This window comes from Cetorhinus maximus, chromosome 18, assembly GCF_964194155.1.
Source record: "Cetorhinus maximus chromosome 18, sCetMax3.hap1.1, whole genome shotgun sequence".
NCBI classification, from domain to species: domain Eukaryota; kingdom Metazoa; phylum Chordata; class Chondrichthyes; order Lamniformes; family Cetorhinidae; genus Cetorhinus; species Cetorhinus maximus.
This window is the reverse complement of record NC_135896.1, coordinates 65,709,992-65,729,484: the sequence shown is the minus strand read 5'-3', so window position 1 is coordinate 65,729,484 and position 19,493 is coordinate 65,709,992. Positions and strand designations below refer to the sequence as shown.

Here is a 19,493-nt window from a genome sequence, read left to right as displayed (position 1 = left end):
TTGCTTAGTCCCTCCCCCTTCCTGACTTCTTCCTCCAGCCTTACTCCTACCTCCTTCCTCCACTCTTCTTCGACCACCGTTACTCCCTCCCCTCTCCACACCCCTTCCTCCTCCTGGACACCCTCACGTTTCTGCACCCCTTCCTCCCCTGGACACCCTCCCCTCTCCGCACTCCTTCCCTTACACCTTCTACCCCCCCCTTACACCTACCTTCCCAGTTGCCATGTTCTCCCCTGTTACCCTATCCTCCCCACGTTCTCCCTTCCCCCACCAACCTCCACCCCGACACCTTCATTTCCCCCTCCCAACATCACCCCCCACCCGGCACCTTCATTCCCCTCCTCCCAGCCTACCCCCTCCCGCCCTCGACACCCTAATTCTACCCCTACCAACCTCATCCCCCCTGGCACCCTCATTCCTCCCAGCAACCTCATCCCCCCGACATCTTCACTCCCTTCCTCCCAACCTCACCCACTCCTGACACCTCTTCCTCTCTCAGCCGATCCTAGACCTTCCTCTCCCACCCCCTCTACAATCATCTGCTCTGAGCACCAACGGTGGCTTTCCAACTTCCGTGAGCTGCTTCGCAGTAGAGCCATGTCCTAGAGAACCCACCCAGCATGCCATGGACGTTCCTCCAGTGTGCCATTGCTGTCGGGCTCCAGCATCTTCTGCTCCTCAGATGTCCGCGATGTGAGCAAGGCCCTGGCAGGTAAGTCCCGACTCCTGTGCGTTACAGTTGTCAAGACATGTTCTACCCTGGTGTGTTTTCCCGATGACGTGGGAGGACGATCCAACCGGGCGGGGGTGGGGGATGATTCTGGTGGGCAGGCCTAATAATGATATGCTGATGTATTACAATGAGGTTCCCGATGTCCGATGATGGGGAATGCCATTGGTGGGCTGAGCAAGACAATCATGAACTGGTTTCACACCATCGTGAACCCGGTCAAGCTATATTGTCCACTCATGCCATCGAACACACCCGACGCCAGCAGGCACGGAAGATCCCAGCCATTGTCTTTCATGATCTCAAGACCTCCCACTGCATTTTGCAGCCAATGAATTACTTTTGAAACGTATTGTAATTTATTAATAACAACTTGAGGAATACACCATAACTAGATTTTAACCTTGAGGTGACCATGAACTGCAACAGAGAAACCCACCTGGATTACAGTGTTTAAAATGGCTTTGGAATAATTTGTGAGAGGATAGTAAAGGGAGTACAAATTCAAAACAGGCTCTAGCAGGAGGGAAAACACATAAATCCTCAGCACTGGATTGATTTGGTTCTAACTTTCAGCAATCCCACATGGATAAGAAAAAGGATTTTTTTGTTGGCTTATTTGAAAATGATTACAATGGAAGTTTTATATTTTACTCCTGAAACTGAGTATGTTAACTGAGTGCATACTTACTTCGAAGCATCGTTGCTTCAATGGTGTATCCAGCTTTAAATGAGCAGAATCTGAATACCTAGGAGACACTCACGTTATCAGTTAAGTGCTATTTATAAAGGTATACTTTACTCTTGTTTTATGGAAGAAAAGAAACATCCATTATTTTCTTCACAGCAATATCACACACAATTGAAGAAATATGCATTTTTATGTGATGGACGTTGCTGCATTATCTCTTACTAAAAAGTTTTTAAAAAATCTGTCAAATTCGTTTTAACTGTTATAAATGTTAGTATTATTGTGAGGGTCAGTGATAAGACTTACCTCAAAAAAATATTCTTACTGGTGATACTTCTTATGTTGAGTTGTGCAATTTAGCAATCTACTAGCCCCAACAATAATAAGGCAGCTGGCTTCCAGAAGAATGAGAAATGGCATTCTCAGGCAAGAGTTCTCACCCTCTACAGGCCTGGCAGGATCTGTCTATCTCTCTTCCGCAACAGAGTCCTTTTCTTCACATTTTCAAAATGCTCTCTCTCCACTCTTCACAGCAAATTATCTGCCCAATATTCTTCTCACCACCTCTCTTTTTAGCCCCCCCGCCCCTCCATAGCACCTCGCTCTGTTGCTCTGTCCCTCCCGAATCCAACATGGTTTTCGCATCTTCATCTACTCGCCCTCAAAAAAGTTGGTGAGGAACTGATGGCTGTAACTTGAAGAATTTCTTTTGCTACAAAATGATAGTGGAGTGATAGTGGAATGTGCAGCATTACTGGGAAGGAAGATTTTGAATGATATGATTGGTGAATATTGAACATTCTATGAAAGCAGAAAAAAAATTATCAGGAAAGGAAAACACGGAGACTTCAGCAGAAGCAAATTGGCCAGTGGCTGAATGAAGACAACAAACTAGACAACCTGATGGTCATGATGTGGACTGAATGCTCGGGGCAGATTTTCCTGTTCCTGCACCTGGATAGGACACAGCGAATACAGGAAGATCAAGGAGGAGGAGTACATGAAACACCCAGTTTCCATATGTTGAAATGAATGGATGGGATATCAGGTGGGCTCTGTTCAGGATGAATGAGTAAATTCCATACTCTTTTATTAAAGTGCCAAAGAGGAATGAATAACTTTACTTAAAGGTTTTTCTTTACTCATTCCTAACATGCGGGCATTGCCGGTAAGGCCAAAGTTTATTGCCCATCACTACAGGGATAGTTGCTCTTCAGAAGGTGGTGGTGGGTCTTATTTTTGAACTTCTGTAGTCCATGTTGTGAAGGTGCTCCCACAGTGCTGTTTGCCAGGGAGCTTCAGGAACTTGATGCAGCAACAATGAAAGAGTGACAATATATGGCCAAATCAAGATGCTGCGTGGCTTAAAGGGTACTTACCTTTGTCCTTCTACATGGTAGGGGTCAAAGATTTGGAAGGTACTGAGAAAGAAACCGTGGTGATTTGCCACCGTGCACCCTGTACATAGTACACACTGCAACCACAGTGTGCCAATGATAGAGGGAGTGACAGTTTAGGCTAGCGGGTGGGCCACTGAACACGCAGGCTGCTTTGTCCTGGATTGTGTTCAGCTTGGGCATTGTTGCAACTGCACTCATCTATGTGATCGAAGAGTATTCCATCACACTCTTGTGGTAAAAGGATTTAGGGATCAGGAGATCTTGCTGCTTCTGCTGGGAAATTTAGTGGTGGTTATGTCATTGAATATTAAAGGGAGGTGGTTAAGCTGTCTTTTTGAAAATGGTCATTACTAGGCTCTTGTCTGGTACTAACGTTACTTGAGACTTATCAGTATAAGCCTGAATATTTTTCAGCTCTTGCTGCATATGGGCATTGACTAATTCATTATTTGAAGAATTGTAAATGGAGCTGAACATCGCAATCATCAAGAAACAGCCCCACTTCTGATGAAGAGAAGGTCATTGCTGAGGCAGCTGGAGCTGGTTGGGCATAGGACCCTGCCTGAGCACTATTACTGGGGCTGAGAGGTGTCAGCTGTGGCTCAGTTCATAGCACCCTCGCCTTTGAACCAGAAGGTTGTGGGTTCATGTCCCACTCCCGGAAACCAAGAACTGTGATTGTACTCGAAAGAGTTACAATCTGTGACTGTTGATAACTCGAAAGAGTTACTGGGGCTGAGCTGATTAATCTCCAACAACCACAGCCATCTTTATTTGTGCTGGATATGTCTCCAGCCACAGGAGGGTTTTCCCCTGATCCCTATTGACATACGTTTTACTTACACTCCTTGGTGCCACACCCAATCAAGTGCTGCATTGATGTCAAGGGCCAACATCCCCACCATGGCCCCGATCTTTTCCAAGTTCTACAACTGTACCAGGGCACTATCAATGTTCTTCAAGTAAAATAATGAAGACAAACCATTTCCTGAACCACCTCCAAAGGCAAGTAATTTGTGCTTTATTGTGTGAGCAATTTGATTGAGGTTTTGATTTTGAAATTGTGACAAAAACATTGTGATGAAGTAAATACATGAATGAAAATGTTCTTTCAAAATCTGACATCAGTGTGGAATTTTGTGGCAGCGGGATTTTACATTCCCGCTGAAGTCAATGGAGTTTAGAATGGCTTGCCGTGATGGGGCAGTAAAATCTCGGACCAGGTGAGAAGTGATAGTAAAGAATATGGCAATATTAAGTCAAGATAAAAATGGCTACGATGGTAATATTCATTGGTTCAGAGAAGGATTTTCTGAAGTGTTTTAATGCCTTAAAGTATGCTTTTTAGTTTACTCTCTTCAATATGAAAGAATGCCAAACATCAGATTCTAAATGAATGTTTGATAATGTATACGTGCAGAATCTAACATCAGTGTTATTCTCCTAGTGACTTTGAATATAAGGACATCCCAATGGATATTGCACAGCTTCCTAATCTTCCTGAGAAAACCTCTGAATCATCTGAGACTTCTGATACCGAATCTGATTCGAAAGAAAACTCAGGTATTGCTGGTAAATATTAAATCCAGCACCAAAAGTATCTGCCTAATCCCAAAGCCCAAAAGCTTTTGTGGATCTATATTATTTGTGTATTCTTCCTACAGTAAATGACAAACATTTCAAAACAAGTTAATGACTGCATAATATGAAACATGCAAATTCAACTCAAAAGGTATTGCTATCTCTGTTTAGCAGAAGCATTCATATGAGTATCCTACTACATACAGCATCCTCAGGGATGTATCATAACGTTGACAGAAATAGATTAAGAATTAATAGGTTAGTGTTGCATGTATGACAGATCATTTGTACATGTAAGGACTCCAGCTACCTACAAGTGTCTGTCACTATTAGTTTTGTTGTTTGCGCACCAATTTGATTATTTTTAAATAAGCAAAGCTCATTCTTTCAATTTCTGTTACTTGCCCCATGCCGCATGTCATTGTACAGTGCAAAGCATACCGACTAAAGGACTCCACAATGTACATTATTGGGCTGCACAGCACTGAAAAAAACTCTGAATTAGATAACACAATGATGCAGACACTTAATTTGGCATGGTAGAGAGAACTCTACAGTATAATTAGTCATTTGCTTTAGCCATTGGTGGCACCAAAACCAAGTTTGATAAAAAAATCATGCAATTTCAATTTAAGCCTTATGCAGTTTAAAAATTTCATGGATCCACATTATTGTTCTCCGAAGCAATGATAAACCGCGACCATCAGTGCCATCAAATCCATAATTTCGTGTGTGACTACATGTGGGCTCATCTCTTGTCTTGCTCGAGCAGCTCAGTAATAGTTAGTATTGATGATCCATAAAGATCTTTTCCCAATATTGGGGATACCAAATTATCTAATTCACAAATGCAAGTTTGAAGTAACTGTACATACGCAAGAACTGTGTATGTCCTTGCTTTAAAATTACGCTTTCAACATCCAAACATCTGTGAAATCACAATTTTTGCATGTATACTGCTATTGCCAAATCCATCCTGTGACTGAAATGGGCCAGAGCAGCAGTAAGGGATTTGGTGCATTTACTGAGGAAATGCCAGTTAAAGCGATTCAGCAAGGTAAAAGGAATATTATGTTATTAAACTCACAAGACAGTTACCCAGACATTCTTCCTGTGTGCTACTCATTCCAACCAGTATTAAGGCTGGAGCAGGAAATTAACCAAAAAGCTGCTCAGCTTCCCATCAGTCATTGCCACTTCCAAGATTTTCCACTGGAAATGATAGCAGATGTTGAAATGGGTGACCATATTCAAAGTAGCTGCTAATGGTGAGGTGAAGTTATATTTCACATTTTCTCTCATTACCTCAGTAGAATTGATCATGGGGCTGCAGACAACATTTTCCACACACACCTCCAAGACAACCCAGATACTTCCCTCACTGATTTGAAGGTTTTATCCAACTGTGCCAAGATTGATAGCTATCTTCATGAGTTTTCACAGCAATACAATATCATGGCTATTTGAAACTTTACTGTGTAGTTACATAGAATTGCATAGGATTTATAACACAAAATAGGCAATGTGGCCCAACAAGCCTGTTCTGTTTTTCATGCATTTCACAAGCCTTCTCCCACCTTCCATCATCTAACCCTATCAAAATATCTTTCTATTCCTTTTCCCCCAAGTATTTGTAGAATTTCTCCTTAAACGAATCTATGTTATTATTTGCATTCCATGTGGTCTTGGGTTCCATATTCTCTCCACACACTGAGTAAAGAATTTTCGCCTGAATTACTTATTGGATTTATTAGCATCTGCTATATATTTATGACTTATTCCTATTTATCAGTCTATTTCAGCAGATTTAAAGAAAATAAAGTGAAATTAGGGAGCAGGGTTTGGAAATATTATGGTGTGGCTTTATATCCACCTTTGGAAGTGATATTGCTTTTGGCCCATCAGTCTGTTTTTCCATTTGTAGGGGAAATGGTGCAGCTTGGCCCAAAGGAAAACAATGAACCACTGAAAAAATTCAAGGAGGTTTCTTTCACCAAGGAATATTTGATTTTAAAATCAAACTGTTCATGGAAAACAGCAATGCTTGCTTCAGAGTTATATGTAAATTTAATGCTTTGTGTCGTGGATGAATATTTTACAGTAAATCTCCCAGCTGCAAGGTTGATTTGATATCGATGACTATAAAATACAGAACTGCAGTTTTTTTTTAATTGTTAATTTATATCAAAGTGAGTTGGGGCAGCATTTTTGTAACAGATGAATAGGCCCTCTGCCACCTCAAAACAACGATATGATAGATTTTAATTACCAGAGGAGAATGGGTGGCTAGTGGGTTCACTGGAGCTACTATCCACCAGTTCTTGTCAACAGAAACCCCAAAGCATTTAGCAGCCCAGGTCTTCTGCCATTTAGCTGTGGTGCCAAACATAAGCCCCACTGAATCTCGCCAGTTCTCAGCTGACAGGAAATCATCCACCTCTCATGCTGGACAACCTGGTAGTTGGAGCTGGATGGTGGTGGGGAGGAGGCCATGACTGGTGGAGCCGTACCCAGCAATTGGGCCGCAGACAGGCCAATGAAGCTCCTACTCCTTTATTTTGAACTGAAAAAAATATAAACCCAGATTTTGCTAAAGAAAAATGACAATGTCCGAACTACATACGCATTTAATAATGTGTGAATCAGCCAGCCACTTGTTGTGAGGATGGGATATTCACCTTTCTTCTCAGTCCTTCCGATGTCTTCTTCCCAATCCTTTAATCTCGTTAATTAAAGAGGTATATTATTTATCTGTTGTTCATCAAAGTCCCAGAAGAGTGATCACAACATGAAAGAATTTCACATTCAGTTTGAGGGTGAGACACTTGGGTCTGAAACTAGAGTTATAAACTTAAATAAAGGTAATTGCAAGGGTATCAAGATAGAATTGGCTAAAGTGGACTGGGAAAATAGGTTAAAAGGTAAGACAGTAAAGAAGCAGTAGCAGACATTTGAGGAGATATTTCATAACTCTCGACGAAGATATATTCCATTGAGAAAGAAAGAATCTATAAGAAGGATGCACCATCCATGGCTAACTAAGGAAGTTAAGGATGGTATCAAATTGAAAAAAATACATACAATGCTGTAAAGAATAGTCGTAGCCCAGATGATTGGAAAATTTTAGAATTTTAGAAATTAGAGTATGAGAGAAAGCTAGCAAAAATATAAAAGCAGACTGTAAAAGCTTTTACAAGAATAAAAAATGTAAAAGAGAAGCTAAAGTGGGCGTTGGTTCTTTAGAAGGTGAAACTGGAGAATTAATAATGGGAAACAAGGAAATAGCAGAGACTTTGAACAATTATTTTGCATCTGTATTCACAATAGAAAACGCAAAAAGCATCCCAATTGTAGAAAAACAAAATGCAAAAGGGAGGGAGGTACTTAAAACAATCACAATTGCTAGAGAAAAAGTACTGAGAAACTAATGGGACTAAAGGCTGACAAGTCCCCTGGACCTGATGGCCTGCATCCTAGGATCTTAAAAAGAGGTGGCTGCAGAGATAATGGATGCATTGGTTGTAATCATAAAACAAAAAATCCCTAGATTCTGGAAAGCCCCCAGAGGATTGGAAAGCCCCAAGTGCAGCACCTCTATTCAAGAAAGAAGAAAGCAGGAGACTAAAGGCCAGTTAGGTAAACATTGCAAAATGCCTCAATTTTTAGGGAGACAGGAGCAAGATATTTAGAAAATCATAATACCATCAGGCAGAATAAACGTGGTTTTGTGAAAGGGAAATCGTGTTTGACAAATTTATTAGAGTTCTTTGAGAATGGAACAAGAAGGTTGGATAAAGGGGTACCAGTGGATTTCCAAAAGGCATTCGATAAGGTGCCACATAAAAAGATACTGCACAAGATGCTCATGGTGTTTGGGGTGATATATTAGCATGGATAGAGGATTGGTTAACTAACAGGAAACAGAGAGTCGGGATAAATGGGCCATTTTCAGGTTGATAAACTGTAACTCGTGGGGTGACACAGGGATCAGTGCTGGGACCTCAAATATTTACAATCTATTATTAATGACTTGGATGAAGGAACCAAATGTATTGTAGCCAAATTTGCTGGCAATGCGAAGATGGGTAGGAAAGCAAGCCGAAGAATACCAAGAATCTGCAAAGGTTTTTGAGTGGGCAAAAGTGAGGTTATCTACTTTTGCAGGAAGAATAGAAAAGCAGAATGTTATTTAATGGAGAGAGACTGCAGAATGCTGTGTTATTAGCTCACACTTCCGACAACTTTGTGTGAAAAAAATGTTTAAACCTAAATTTGGTCAAAAAAACCTAGCTAACAAAGCACACACAAGCAAAATTTGGGCCATTGAAATGATTTATTAAACGTTTTCCTGAACTGTTTTCTGAGCAGCCTCCACTTGCCCTTTTAAGACTGGCTGGTTAGACTACTCACCACCCAGTACAAATGGTGTGGATAATTTAACAAGGCTTCCTCTAGACACCTGGTCCAACTTCATTAGGGCCTTGAGCAAAATGACGTCAGGTACAAACAAAGTGATGAGCACAGCATTCCAATTTAAGGGCCACGACTGCTCCGTCCCCCTCCACCAACACCAGTGAACTCAGTTCACTGGTCCTTATCATCAGTTTGAGGTGCACTCTGCAGTTGATCTTAATTCAGCAACCCAGATGTCCCACTATCACTAGAGCTTTCTCTGATTTATTGATCCCATTCTGGATAAAACATTTACAACAGGTTCTTTGGCTAATTCACTCCTCCTTCCAATGTTACCTGTTTCTAATTGAATTTGAGCCTCACAGATTAGGCTCACAAACTGAATCTGAACACAAGTCATAAAATTGGATGCTGGACCTCTACCTCGCAGAGGCTGAGCGTCAACTCACAGACACTTCCTCCTACCTCCCCCTGGACCATGACCCCACTGCTGCACATCAAGCCATTGTTTCCAGGACTGTCACTGACCTCATTTCCTCTGGAGATCTTCCCTCAACAGCTTCCAACCTCATAGTCTCCCAACCTTGGACGGCCCCCTTCTACCTCCTACCCAAAATCCACAAACAGGACTGTCCCAGCAGACCGATCATGTCAGCCTGCTCCTGCCCCATGGACCTCATTTCTTGCTATCTTGACTACATTCTCTCTCCCCTTATCCAGTCTTTTCCCACCTACATCCGCAATTCCTCTGACACCCTACATCATATCAACAATTTCCAGTTCCCTGGCCCCAACCGCCTCCTCTTCACCATGGACGTTCAATCCCTCTACGCCTCCATCCCCCACCGGGATGGTCTGAGGGCTCTCCACTTCTTCCTTGAACAGACGCCCAAACAATCCCCATCCACCACCACTCTCCTCATCTGGCTGAACTTGTTCTCTCACTGAACAATTTCTCCTTAAACTCCTATCACTTCCTCCAAATAAAAGGTGTGGCTATGGGTACCCGCATGAGCCCCAGTTATGCCTTTCTCTTTATGGGGTATGTGGAACATTCCTTGTTCCAGTCCTACTCAGGCCCCCTCCCACAACTCTTTCTCCGGTACATCGATGACTGCTTCGGTGCCGCTTCATGCTCTCGTCTGGACCTGGAACAATTTATTAATTTTGCTTCCAGTTTCCACCCCCCCATCATTTTCACATGGTCCATCACTGACAGTTCCCTTCCCTTCCTTGACCTCTCTGTCTCAATTTCTGGTGATAGGCTGTCCACCAATATTCATTACAAGCCTACCGACTCCCACAGCTACCTCGACTACAACTCCTCACACCCCGCTTCCTGTAAGGACTCCATCCCATTCTCTCAGTTCCTTCGCCTCCGTCACATCTGTTCCGATGACCCCACTTTCAAAAACAGTTCCTCTGACATGTCTTCTTTCTTCCTTAACTGAGGTTTTCCACCCATGGTGGTTGACAGGGCCCTCAACCGTGTCCGGCCCATCTCCCATGCATCCACCATCACACCTTCCTCTCCCTCCCAGAACCATGATAGGGTCCCCCTTGTCCTCACTTATCACCCCACCAGCCTCCACATTCAAAGGATCATGCTCCGCCATTTCTGCCAACTCCAGCATGATGCAACAACCAAACACATCTTCCCTTCACCCCCCTTGGTGGCATTCCACAGGGATCGTTCCCTCTGGGACACCCTGGTCCACTCCTCCATCACCCCCTACACCTCAACCCCCTCCCACTGCACCTTCCCATGCAACCGCAGAAGGTGCAACACCTGACCCTTTACTTCCCCCCTCCTCACCATCCAAGGGCCCAAACACTCCTTTCAAGTGAAGCAGCATTTCACTTGCACTTCCCTCAATTTAGTCTACTGCATTCGCTGCTCCCAATGCGGTTTCGTCTACATTGGAGAGACCAAACGCAGACTGGGTGACCGCTTTGCGGAACACCTTCAGCCTATCCGCAAGCATGACCCAGACCTCCCTGTCGCTTGCCATTTCAACACACCACCCCGCTCTCATGCCCACATGTCTGTCCTTGGCCTGCTGCAATGTTCCAGTGAAGCTCAACGCAAACTGGAGGAACAGCACCTCATCTTCCGATAAGGCACTTTACAGCCTTCTGGACCTAATATTGAGTTCAACAACTTCAGATCATGAACTCTCTCCTCCATCCCCACCCTCTTTCCGATCCCCCTTTTTCCAATAACTTATAATTTTTTATATTTTTTTAATATATATTTTTCTTTTCCCACCTATTTCCATTATTTTTAAATGTATTTCCATCCATTGTTTTATCTCTACCTTTTAGCCTATTTCAATCCCTTCCCCCCCCACCCCACCCCCACTAGGGCCATCTGTCACTTGCTCATCCTGCTTTCTACCCTTAATGTCATCATTAGCACATTTCTTAGATACTATCACCACCGTCAACACCCCTTTGTCCTTTTGTCTATTACATCTTTGGCAATCTCTTCTTTGCCTCCACCTATCACTGGCCCTCTATCCCACCCCCCCTCAACCAGCTTATATTTCACCTCATTTCTGTATTTCTTTAGTTCTGATGAAGAGTCATACGGACTTGAAACATTAACTGTATTCCTCTCCGCAGATGCTGTTAGGCCTGCTGAGTTTTTCCAGCTATTTTTGTTTTTGTTTCATAAAACCAGCTTGAAGTTTGTATAAAGTCATTTTTCTCCTGATTTTGCTCAAAAATAAGTCTTGAGAAGGATCAAAGAAAACTTTTCCCTGCCCTTTATTCAAAATGGATTGTTTTGGATTTGCAAATTGGATATCTGGTCATTTTACATTATTTATCCCTACTTTGTTAATCAAATTTACTCTTCTCTAAGTACAGCTTCTAAATTACATCTGTACTTTTAATAAAGGATATGAACAAGTATAAAGCGCCGGCATTTTAGAAGGAGTTGTACTGTTTATTTGAAGAGTGTAATCTCTGCTATTTTCCAGGCTGATTTTCCCATCTACTCTTTTCAGTAGGAGAATGTGAATGGTATCTGTTATAATCAATTATGTTTCCTTGAGTGACTGATTTTTTTTTTCCCTATTTCCTCCAGAGGACAATGAGAATTCCAAGTCAGATGAGAAGGGAAACCAATCTGAAAACAGTGATGATCCAGAGCCAGACAGGAAGAAGCAGTCTGGGAACCACTCGGACCAAGAAATGAACTGCAATGATGACGGCAATAGCTCCAGCAACCAGGACAGCAGGGACAGTGATGATAGCTTTGAAAATTCAGACTTTGAGAGTCAGAAAGCAGCCGAGGACAACTTTGGCACTTTTGGTTCTATGCAGATCAAAGTAGAACGATATGCAGGCAGCGAATCAGAGATGCGCTTGCCAAACCGTGAATCAGTGACCTCAGACAGTGCCAAGGATTCAGACAGTGCAGGAGAGGTGAACATTCAGTCTTCCAGCAAGCACCAGAAGAGGAAGAAGAGGAGAAAAAAACAAAAAGGAGGCAGTGTTACACGTAGAAGGCTGTCAAGTGCTTCGAGCCCGAGTGGACTTGACTCAAACATAGTAGATCAGCCACAACTGCTGTCTTCACCAAACAGTGCCTCAGTGCTTAAAATTAAAACAGAAATAACAGAACCTATAAATTTTGATAATGATAGCAGTATTTGGAATTACCCTCCTAACAGAGAGATCTCAAGGAATGAGTCCCCTTATAGTATGACCAAGCCCCCAAGCTCTGAGCACTTCCCCTCTACACAGGCCAGCGCTAGTTTACATGTCTCCATTCCAGACTCTGTTCTCACCCCACCAGGGACGGAAAGTACTGCCAGTCGTAAAACTCAGTTCAGCGCCTCATCTAACACTACCTTAGTTTCTGTCACAGACCCTCTGTCTCCTCCTCTGTCAACCTCCCCACGAGACAAGCATCTTAGCAGCACCAGTACCACTAGTTCTGTGCTATACACCAGTGATCTAGAAACACTGCAGAGGTTACAGGCTGGTAATGTGGTGCTTCCCCTAGTTCATAGGGTGACAGGAACTCTAGCTGCCACCAGCACTACTCCTCAGAGGGTCTATACCACTGGCACCATTCGATATGCCCCAGCTGAGGTGACCTTTGCCATGCAGGGCAACTTGCTGCCTAATACTCATGCTGTCAATTTTGTAGATGTTAACAGTTCCAGTTTTGGGTTAGAGCCCAAGACGCCAATGGAAATGCTTTATCACCATGTACATCGAATTAATATGTCAGGGCCATTCGGGAGCACTGTGAGTGGGGCCAGTCTGGCCCAAATGCCTGCAGGAAATGTGTTCACAACAGCAGAGGGACTCTTTTCCACACTTCCGTTTCCTGTGTACAGTAATGGCATTCACACCACACAATCGTTGGAACGTAAAGAGGATTAAACTATGACCATTTACTGTGTTCAGTATTATACTCTGAGGCATAGACAATGTTTTCAGCTGAATTCTAGTGCTAGCACTTTGAACTTGAGCAGGTCAGCTCACACCATCAATACAACTGTTCTCATATCCCTCTTGAACTATGACTAATCATTCTGTAATGTAAAGAGTTATTTTTTTGCCTTCAGAAAGTTGAATTACCAGTTAATTGTAAATGTTTCTTCCAAGGTGTGTTTTCCTTTGCATCTTTGTGAAGATGCCTTTAATGTGTACATGCCTCTGCCATAAGATGCAAATGCAATGGTGAAGAGATTGTAAAATGAGAGAATCACAGATTTAATCTATAATGATCTTGATATGATCAAGGTTGAAGGAGGTAAGTATAGAAAGATGACCCTGTTTGACTAAGTCAGACTTTAAAGGGGTTTTTTTTCTTTTTAAAAATAGGGCATAGTATTTTGGAATTTTATGCAGAGTTTAATTCTTTTTTATGGTTCAGATTTTTCTTACTTGCACATAAAGCAATTTGGGTTCTTACATAATTTGATTCTGGCCTGTGACTAGAATGTTAAACTCTTGAAAACTGTAGGAAGATGGAATCCATGTGTAGTTAATGAACCATAAGTAGACATTACTTCTGCTACCATGGTGCTACCATTATTAATCTTTGTTGTCTTCATAAAATATGCAGCATATGGGCTGGAATTTGTGGGAGAGTGCTGTTTTGTACTAGACAAATGGATTTAGTTGCTAGCTTGTGGCTGCAGTCTCCTCATTCTCTTATGACCAGAATCTGTGTTAATGTTTTTTGCAGCCATGCAAACTTTACCTCCAGACTAAAAAACACAAAGCCTCACACCGTTTTTATAGTCGTTCTGCCTTTTTTCAAAGTGCTTTAAGGAAACTCAATAAGATTGAGTTGAGGTTAGATACTTGCATTTATTTTCAGCTATATTTTTCTCAGTATAACTGAGGCTAATCTGCAACTTAAAATAGCATTGTTTTAGAGTTTTAAGAAGAATATTTAACATGTTATGTTTCTTTATTCTTCTGTTTACTGAAATAGAGGAAATTCTAATTGTACTTTAGTTGTTAGTACTGAAACAGAAATTCAAGATTGAGTTTATAAGCTTGGAATAGGTACACAAATCAAAACTGCACATGAATTAATAGACTCACAATTCTATTTTTCTGTCATCATTTTGCCAAAAAAACACATTCTAGTGTTTGACACTATTTGTGATTGTCAGTATAAGTGCTTCTTTCACTCCATCTTTGGCAGCTGTTCATTAAGGCATCTAATAATGAGAGTGAGATAAGTAACGTGTACAATGTGTAAGTGTCCTTGACTGTCAGTCCCATTGCAAAATTTAATGTGTGTTACTATATGCAGTATATACTAAGCTAATGTGGCAATATTGTCCTTTGTCTTCACTGTGCTTTATCTCTAGTCTGCAATGGTCAGTTTCATTATCGCAATCCTCGTGAACCAGTGATTCTTGGAAGGTGATGTTTTTTGTGTGATGGCCTTCCTCTGTAGTGTCACCTTATGCTGCTTCCACTGTCTGTATACCTTTTGTTTCTGCTGTTGCTTTGCTGTGTATTTTTCAGACCTCTCTCAGAGATAAAAGACTCTTAACTAGCTCATGGTTACTGGAACCATTTTCACAGAGGAATTCTGGGTATGACTTATCTTCCATCTTGCCAAAAATGCACTAAATAGCTGGGCTCAGATGTATGTGACAGATTGCCACCATGGAGCCTCAGCTATAAACATTCCCAGACTCCCTGTGCTCTAACTGCAAACAATAGCTAAAACAGCAAAAGGAGCTTTTTTTTTAAATGTTTCTGTGTTGGTGTCAGATGGTTTCTGGTGATTTGAACTAACAATAATCACAGCTGCTGTCAAATCACATAGTGTTTCAAATTACAGTATGAAAAATTCATCACCTGTGAAGGCTGTGTCTGTGTTTTTAACTATTTCTTGTACAAGTATATAAAATATTTTATGAGGAATTGGTGCCAAGTAGCTGAACAATGGGGTGAGGGGTTCTATTAGTATCAATGTTAACAGTGTTACCAACTCTACAATACAAAACAATTAAAAGTAAATTTAAAGAGACAACTATGGTACATTTATTTTTGTGCTTCAAACTTCAAGCTAACTGAAGCTAACCTTCTGAGTGCCTGGCTTATTTAAAAGAACATTTCATTGATCACAGATAATGCTGCAAACCGGAAATGTACATACTTCATTTACAACAGGATTCTTTTATACTTTTGTAGATTATTTCATCAATTCAAAGAAACATGTCATACATGGTTATGTAACTTGATTTTATCATCCTGCAAATGCCATATTCATAATAAACTTTTCTTGGATTTGTTACTATCTGGCATCATTCTTTTACACATACATCCAAACTATTAATACATTAAAGCTAGTAATGAAGCTTTAAACATCTCATGCACATAATATCAATATTGTCATAATCAATAACCTATACTTTATGAAGGTTTTATTTACTGGTCATTATATAGCTTTGAAAATGCGAAAAAGACTGTAAACCACAGACTTCAAAGAGATTTCTTTCTGTTAGTGGTTACTCAAGTAAGGAAGTTATAAAATATATTTATCAATACATGCATAGCACAAGAGTAAAATAAGTTGGGCTAAACAGCTTCCCAAAATCTATTCATTCCAATGAAAGTGGACAGTCAATATTTACTGATGTGTTAGTATTGATCTAAATATCTGCATTAATCAGAATGATATATGACCTTGTTCAAAAAGCTAATGCAGTTGAGAATTAGCAGTTTGTGTGCTGTCAATGTATTGCAGACTAGCTTGGAACTTCCCATACTTCATAATTTAATTTAGAACCTGGAGTGTTCTGTGCATTAATTCTAAAGTTCATATTATAAACTGTACACTGCATAAATGTTAGTTCTGTATGTTTCTTTCAACAGTTTTAACATATTTAGATATAGTAAAAAATGCCACAGTGGCATTAAAATGTTTTCTTTATTCACCTTTATCTATTGAATGAGGGTTATGGGAGATTTTGGGAATGATATGACACTTAAGCAATTGTTCCTTATAAAATAATTATAATGAACATACTTGCCGTAATCTCATGTAGAGCGCTATTATATTTGACATCTTTAACTTTTTAATTACTAAATATTAACCTGTTCCACTTAGCTCTTTGTGGACCAGGACACAGATTTAAAGGAAATCAGATAGGTCCCCTTTGTGTATTTTTCTAAAGCAATAATCTCCTTCGCATCAGAATTCTGCCACATACCTGTCGAACTGCATGCTAGTGCCTCAGGAAAACCCATTGGTGTGAAGAACAGCCAATTGTTTGGCAAACAAGGGCTACTATGGTAAATAATCTCCCTTTTCACAAAGACATAATGCCTACTGTAACACAACACATTGAGATTAAAGTTCAGAACACATGGGACATGCTTGTATGTATAGTATACTTTGAAAAAAAGGAACGTTCTAATCTTGTATTTTTGTATATGCTGGTGTAGAAAGAATGCTATAGCAGTCCCAAAAGAGCAGCTAGTCTGGATTTACAAAGTGACAGATGACAAGCTTTATTCCCTCTTCCCAATAGTACATCCAGCACATACTGTCCGCAGTATTTCAGTAAGGAATTATCCTCAAATAAGGCAATAGTGTTACAGAAAATATATTTTCTAGTTTACTTTCCACATTGTTTCCTTCAAAGTATGCAAATATGGAACTTTGAGATCTACTAAAGTGGCTTACCCAGTAGGATGGGCTTTATAAGAAATAAATATAATTTAAAGCTGTTTCACAGCTATGGTGACTTCTACCCATTTTTCAAATGAGCTTTAAAGACCCGTGGCTTGGCAGCACCTGCAGTGCATGCAAAATAGCAGCAGAAGTAGGCCATTCAGCCCCTTGAGCCTGCTCCGCCATTCAGTAAGATCAAGGTTGATCTGCATGTGTTTCAAATTCCACATTCCCATCTACCCCTGACAACCTTTGATTCCCTTGCCTAACAAAAATCTATCTACCTTCACCTTAAAATATTCAATGACCCCACCTCCACCGCCTTCTGAGGCAGAGAATTCCAAAGTCGCACAACACTCTGAGAGAAATAATTTCTTCTCATCTCTGTCCTAAAAGGGCAACCCCTAATTTTAAGACAGTGCCCCCTAGTTCTGGACTCACCCACAAGAGGAAACATCCTTTCAACTTCTACATTGTCAAGGCCGTTCAGGATCTTATATACTTCAATCAAGTCACCCCTCACTCTTCTATACTCCAGTGAAAATAACCTAGCCTATCTAGTGTTCCCTCATAAGACAACCCGCTCATTCCAGGTATCAATCTAGTAAACCTCCTCTGAACTGCCTCCAATACATTTACATCCTTAAATAGGGAAACCGAAACTGCGCAGAGTATTCGAGATGTGGTCTCACCAATGTCCTGTATAACTGAAGCACTGATGATGTGTATGAGGAAAACAGCTGTTAACACTAGCTCATATCAGGGAATTAATACTGTGAGTGTGTGGCATAACAGAACCTAGATGACTTTTTAAAGAGGGATCTCACTACCAGTGTCATTTTCAAAAATTCACATCAGCGAGAATTCTGACTAACGTTTAAAACTATACTTTGCTTTAGCATGCCCATTTTTAAAAAAAATCATTGCAGCACTTGAGATTGATGACTGTACAGTCATTAGTTCAGCTCTTTGATGCTGTTAGGCACGATCACTCCTCCCAGGCAGTTTCCCTCGTTGTGTCATTATTCCCCATTTAAAGAAAAATAGTCAAACTAGACAAAAATAGACAAAACAAAAAAGAAAAGATTGTATGATTTTATTCATAAACATTTGTAAGCCAGGGGATGGCGCAGTGGGTTCATCCATTATTTTTCTCATCTCGATTTGAATACAGCTTGGACTGATGCGAGAAAAACCTCTCTGTCAGCTACAAGGGCCCATGTAAAAATGTTCTTCAGAAGTCTGAGCGCATAACAAAGCTGACAATAATTCTGAATTAATTCTAAAAAAAAAAGCCACCTCATTCATAGAGAGCATATGGTTGCTGTGAGAAATGTAAAGTTTTTTACCAGTATTGTTCTGAAGTTGGGTTAAAGTGCATCAGGACAGGTTAGAGGGAATTTTACTATACCATTATTCAACAACTGACCTGGGTGTGGTTAATAGTGCTAGTTACATGGCATTCTCCGGCACTTTGGAATGTGATTGAAGATATTTTATGAATAAAGTATATTTTTGCAAAAAAAAAAAAAAAAATTCTCCGGCACTCACCCTGATTGACCCTGATGAGCACAAGTACTAACTGGAAACAAAATGAGTTCTTTATGATTAATTTTTGAAAAAGAACCTGATGGTAAGACTCTACCTTAAATAAATTATGGGGACCCATGCTTGTTGATGGGCCATTGAATATTATTTCTTATGTATATTTTCTTTATGATTTTAGTACATGAAAATGTTCTTGTGAAGAATTAAGTTATACGTGCTAGCGATTGAATTAAAATGAGCCCTTGCAATATACTGCAGCTTTAACTGACTTATTAAGGCATTAGCAGTATGAAATCTATTTAAATAGGTGCTATTTATTTTTAATCCTGGGACCTCTGATGATAAATCACCTCTGCAACTCTGATTTCAAAGCACGATGTAACTCTAATTAATAATTCGTAATAGACTAAATTCTTAAAAAAAGAAAAAGCTATTCATGATAGATTATTATGCAAAATATACCATAATGCCTTTAATGATGTTTTAAATCCCACCATTTTTATTTATGCATATTCTAAAGCAATTGTTAGCAAAATGAAATGGGCAGCAAAAGACCTTGGAAAACATTCCAGTAGTTAAAAATCCTTCTGCAGAAGCGTAAGAAACTATAACAGGGCAAAATGCTTTTAACTATTTCAGTCTGTTCATGAATTTACAATATGTGTTGGCCCTCTTTATATTGCATTTAAATTTCTCCTGATTATATGATGATTATCTGCTGACATTTGCATCCACACAACCACGAAGATTAGAATTTAAATGAAATGAGGACTGATAAAAAGGAAAATACTTCCCTGATAAATTAACAATTATCTTGTTGAACAGTGTTGTACAGGTTAATATGTCCATCATTAGATGTGTCAAAAATCATTAGATATACTGTTGGAGGACCTGATAATTCTTGACATTTTGGATTTGGAACGATTCTAGGTTTTTACATAGGTGAAGGAAGATGTTTGG

At 40.4% G+C, this 19,493-nt stretch overlaps 1 protein-coding gene across 1 annotated transcript in view; it reads left to right on the top strand.

Moving 5' to 3' along the window:
• Positions 1-15,600, top strand: part of npas3 (neuronal PAS domain protein 3) — a 1,500,089-nt gene extending 1,484,489 nt beyond the window's left edge. Inside the window, exons 11-12 of the mRNA XM_078562825.1 lie at positions 4,269-4,384; positions 11,907-15,600. Of these exons, the coding sequence (XP_078418951.1) occupies positions 4,269-4,384; positions 11,907-13,216 (1,426 nt within the window). The 3' untranslated portion in view covers positions 13,217-15,600. The remainder of the gene's footprint in view (positions 1-4,268; positions 4,385-11,906) is intronic.
• The last annotated feature ends 3,893 nt before the right edge of the window (positions 15,601-19,493 follow it).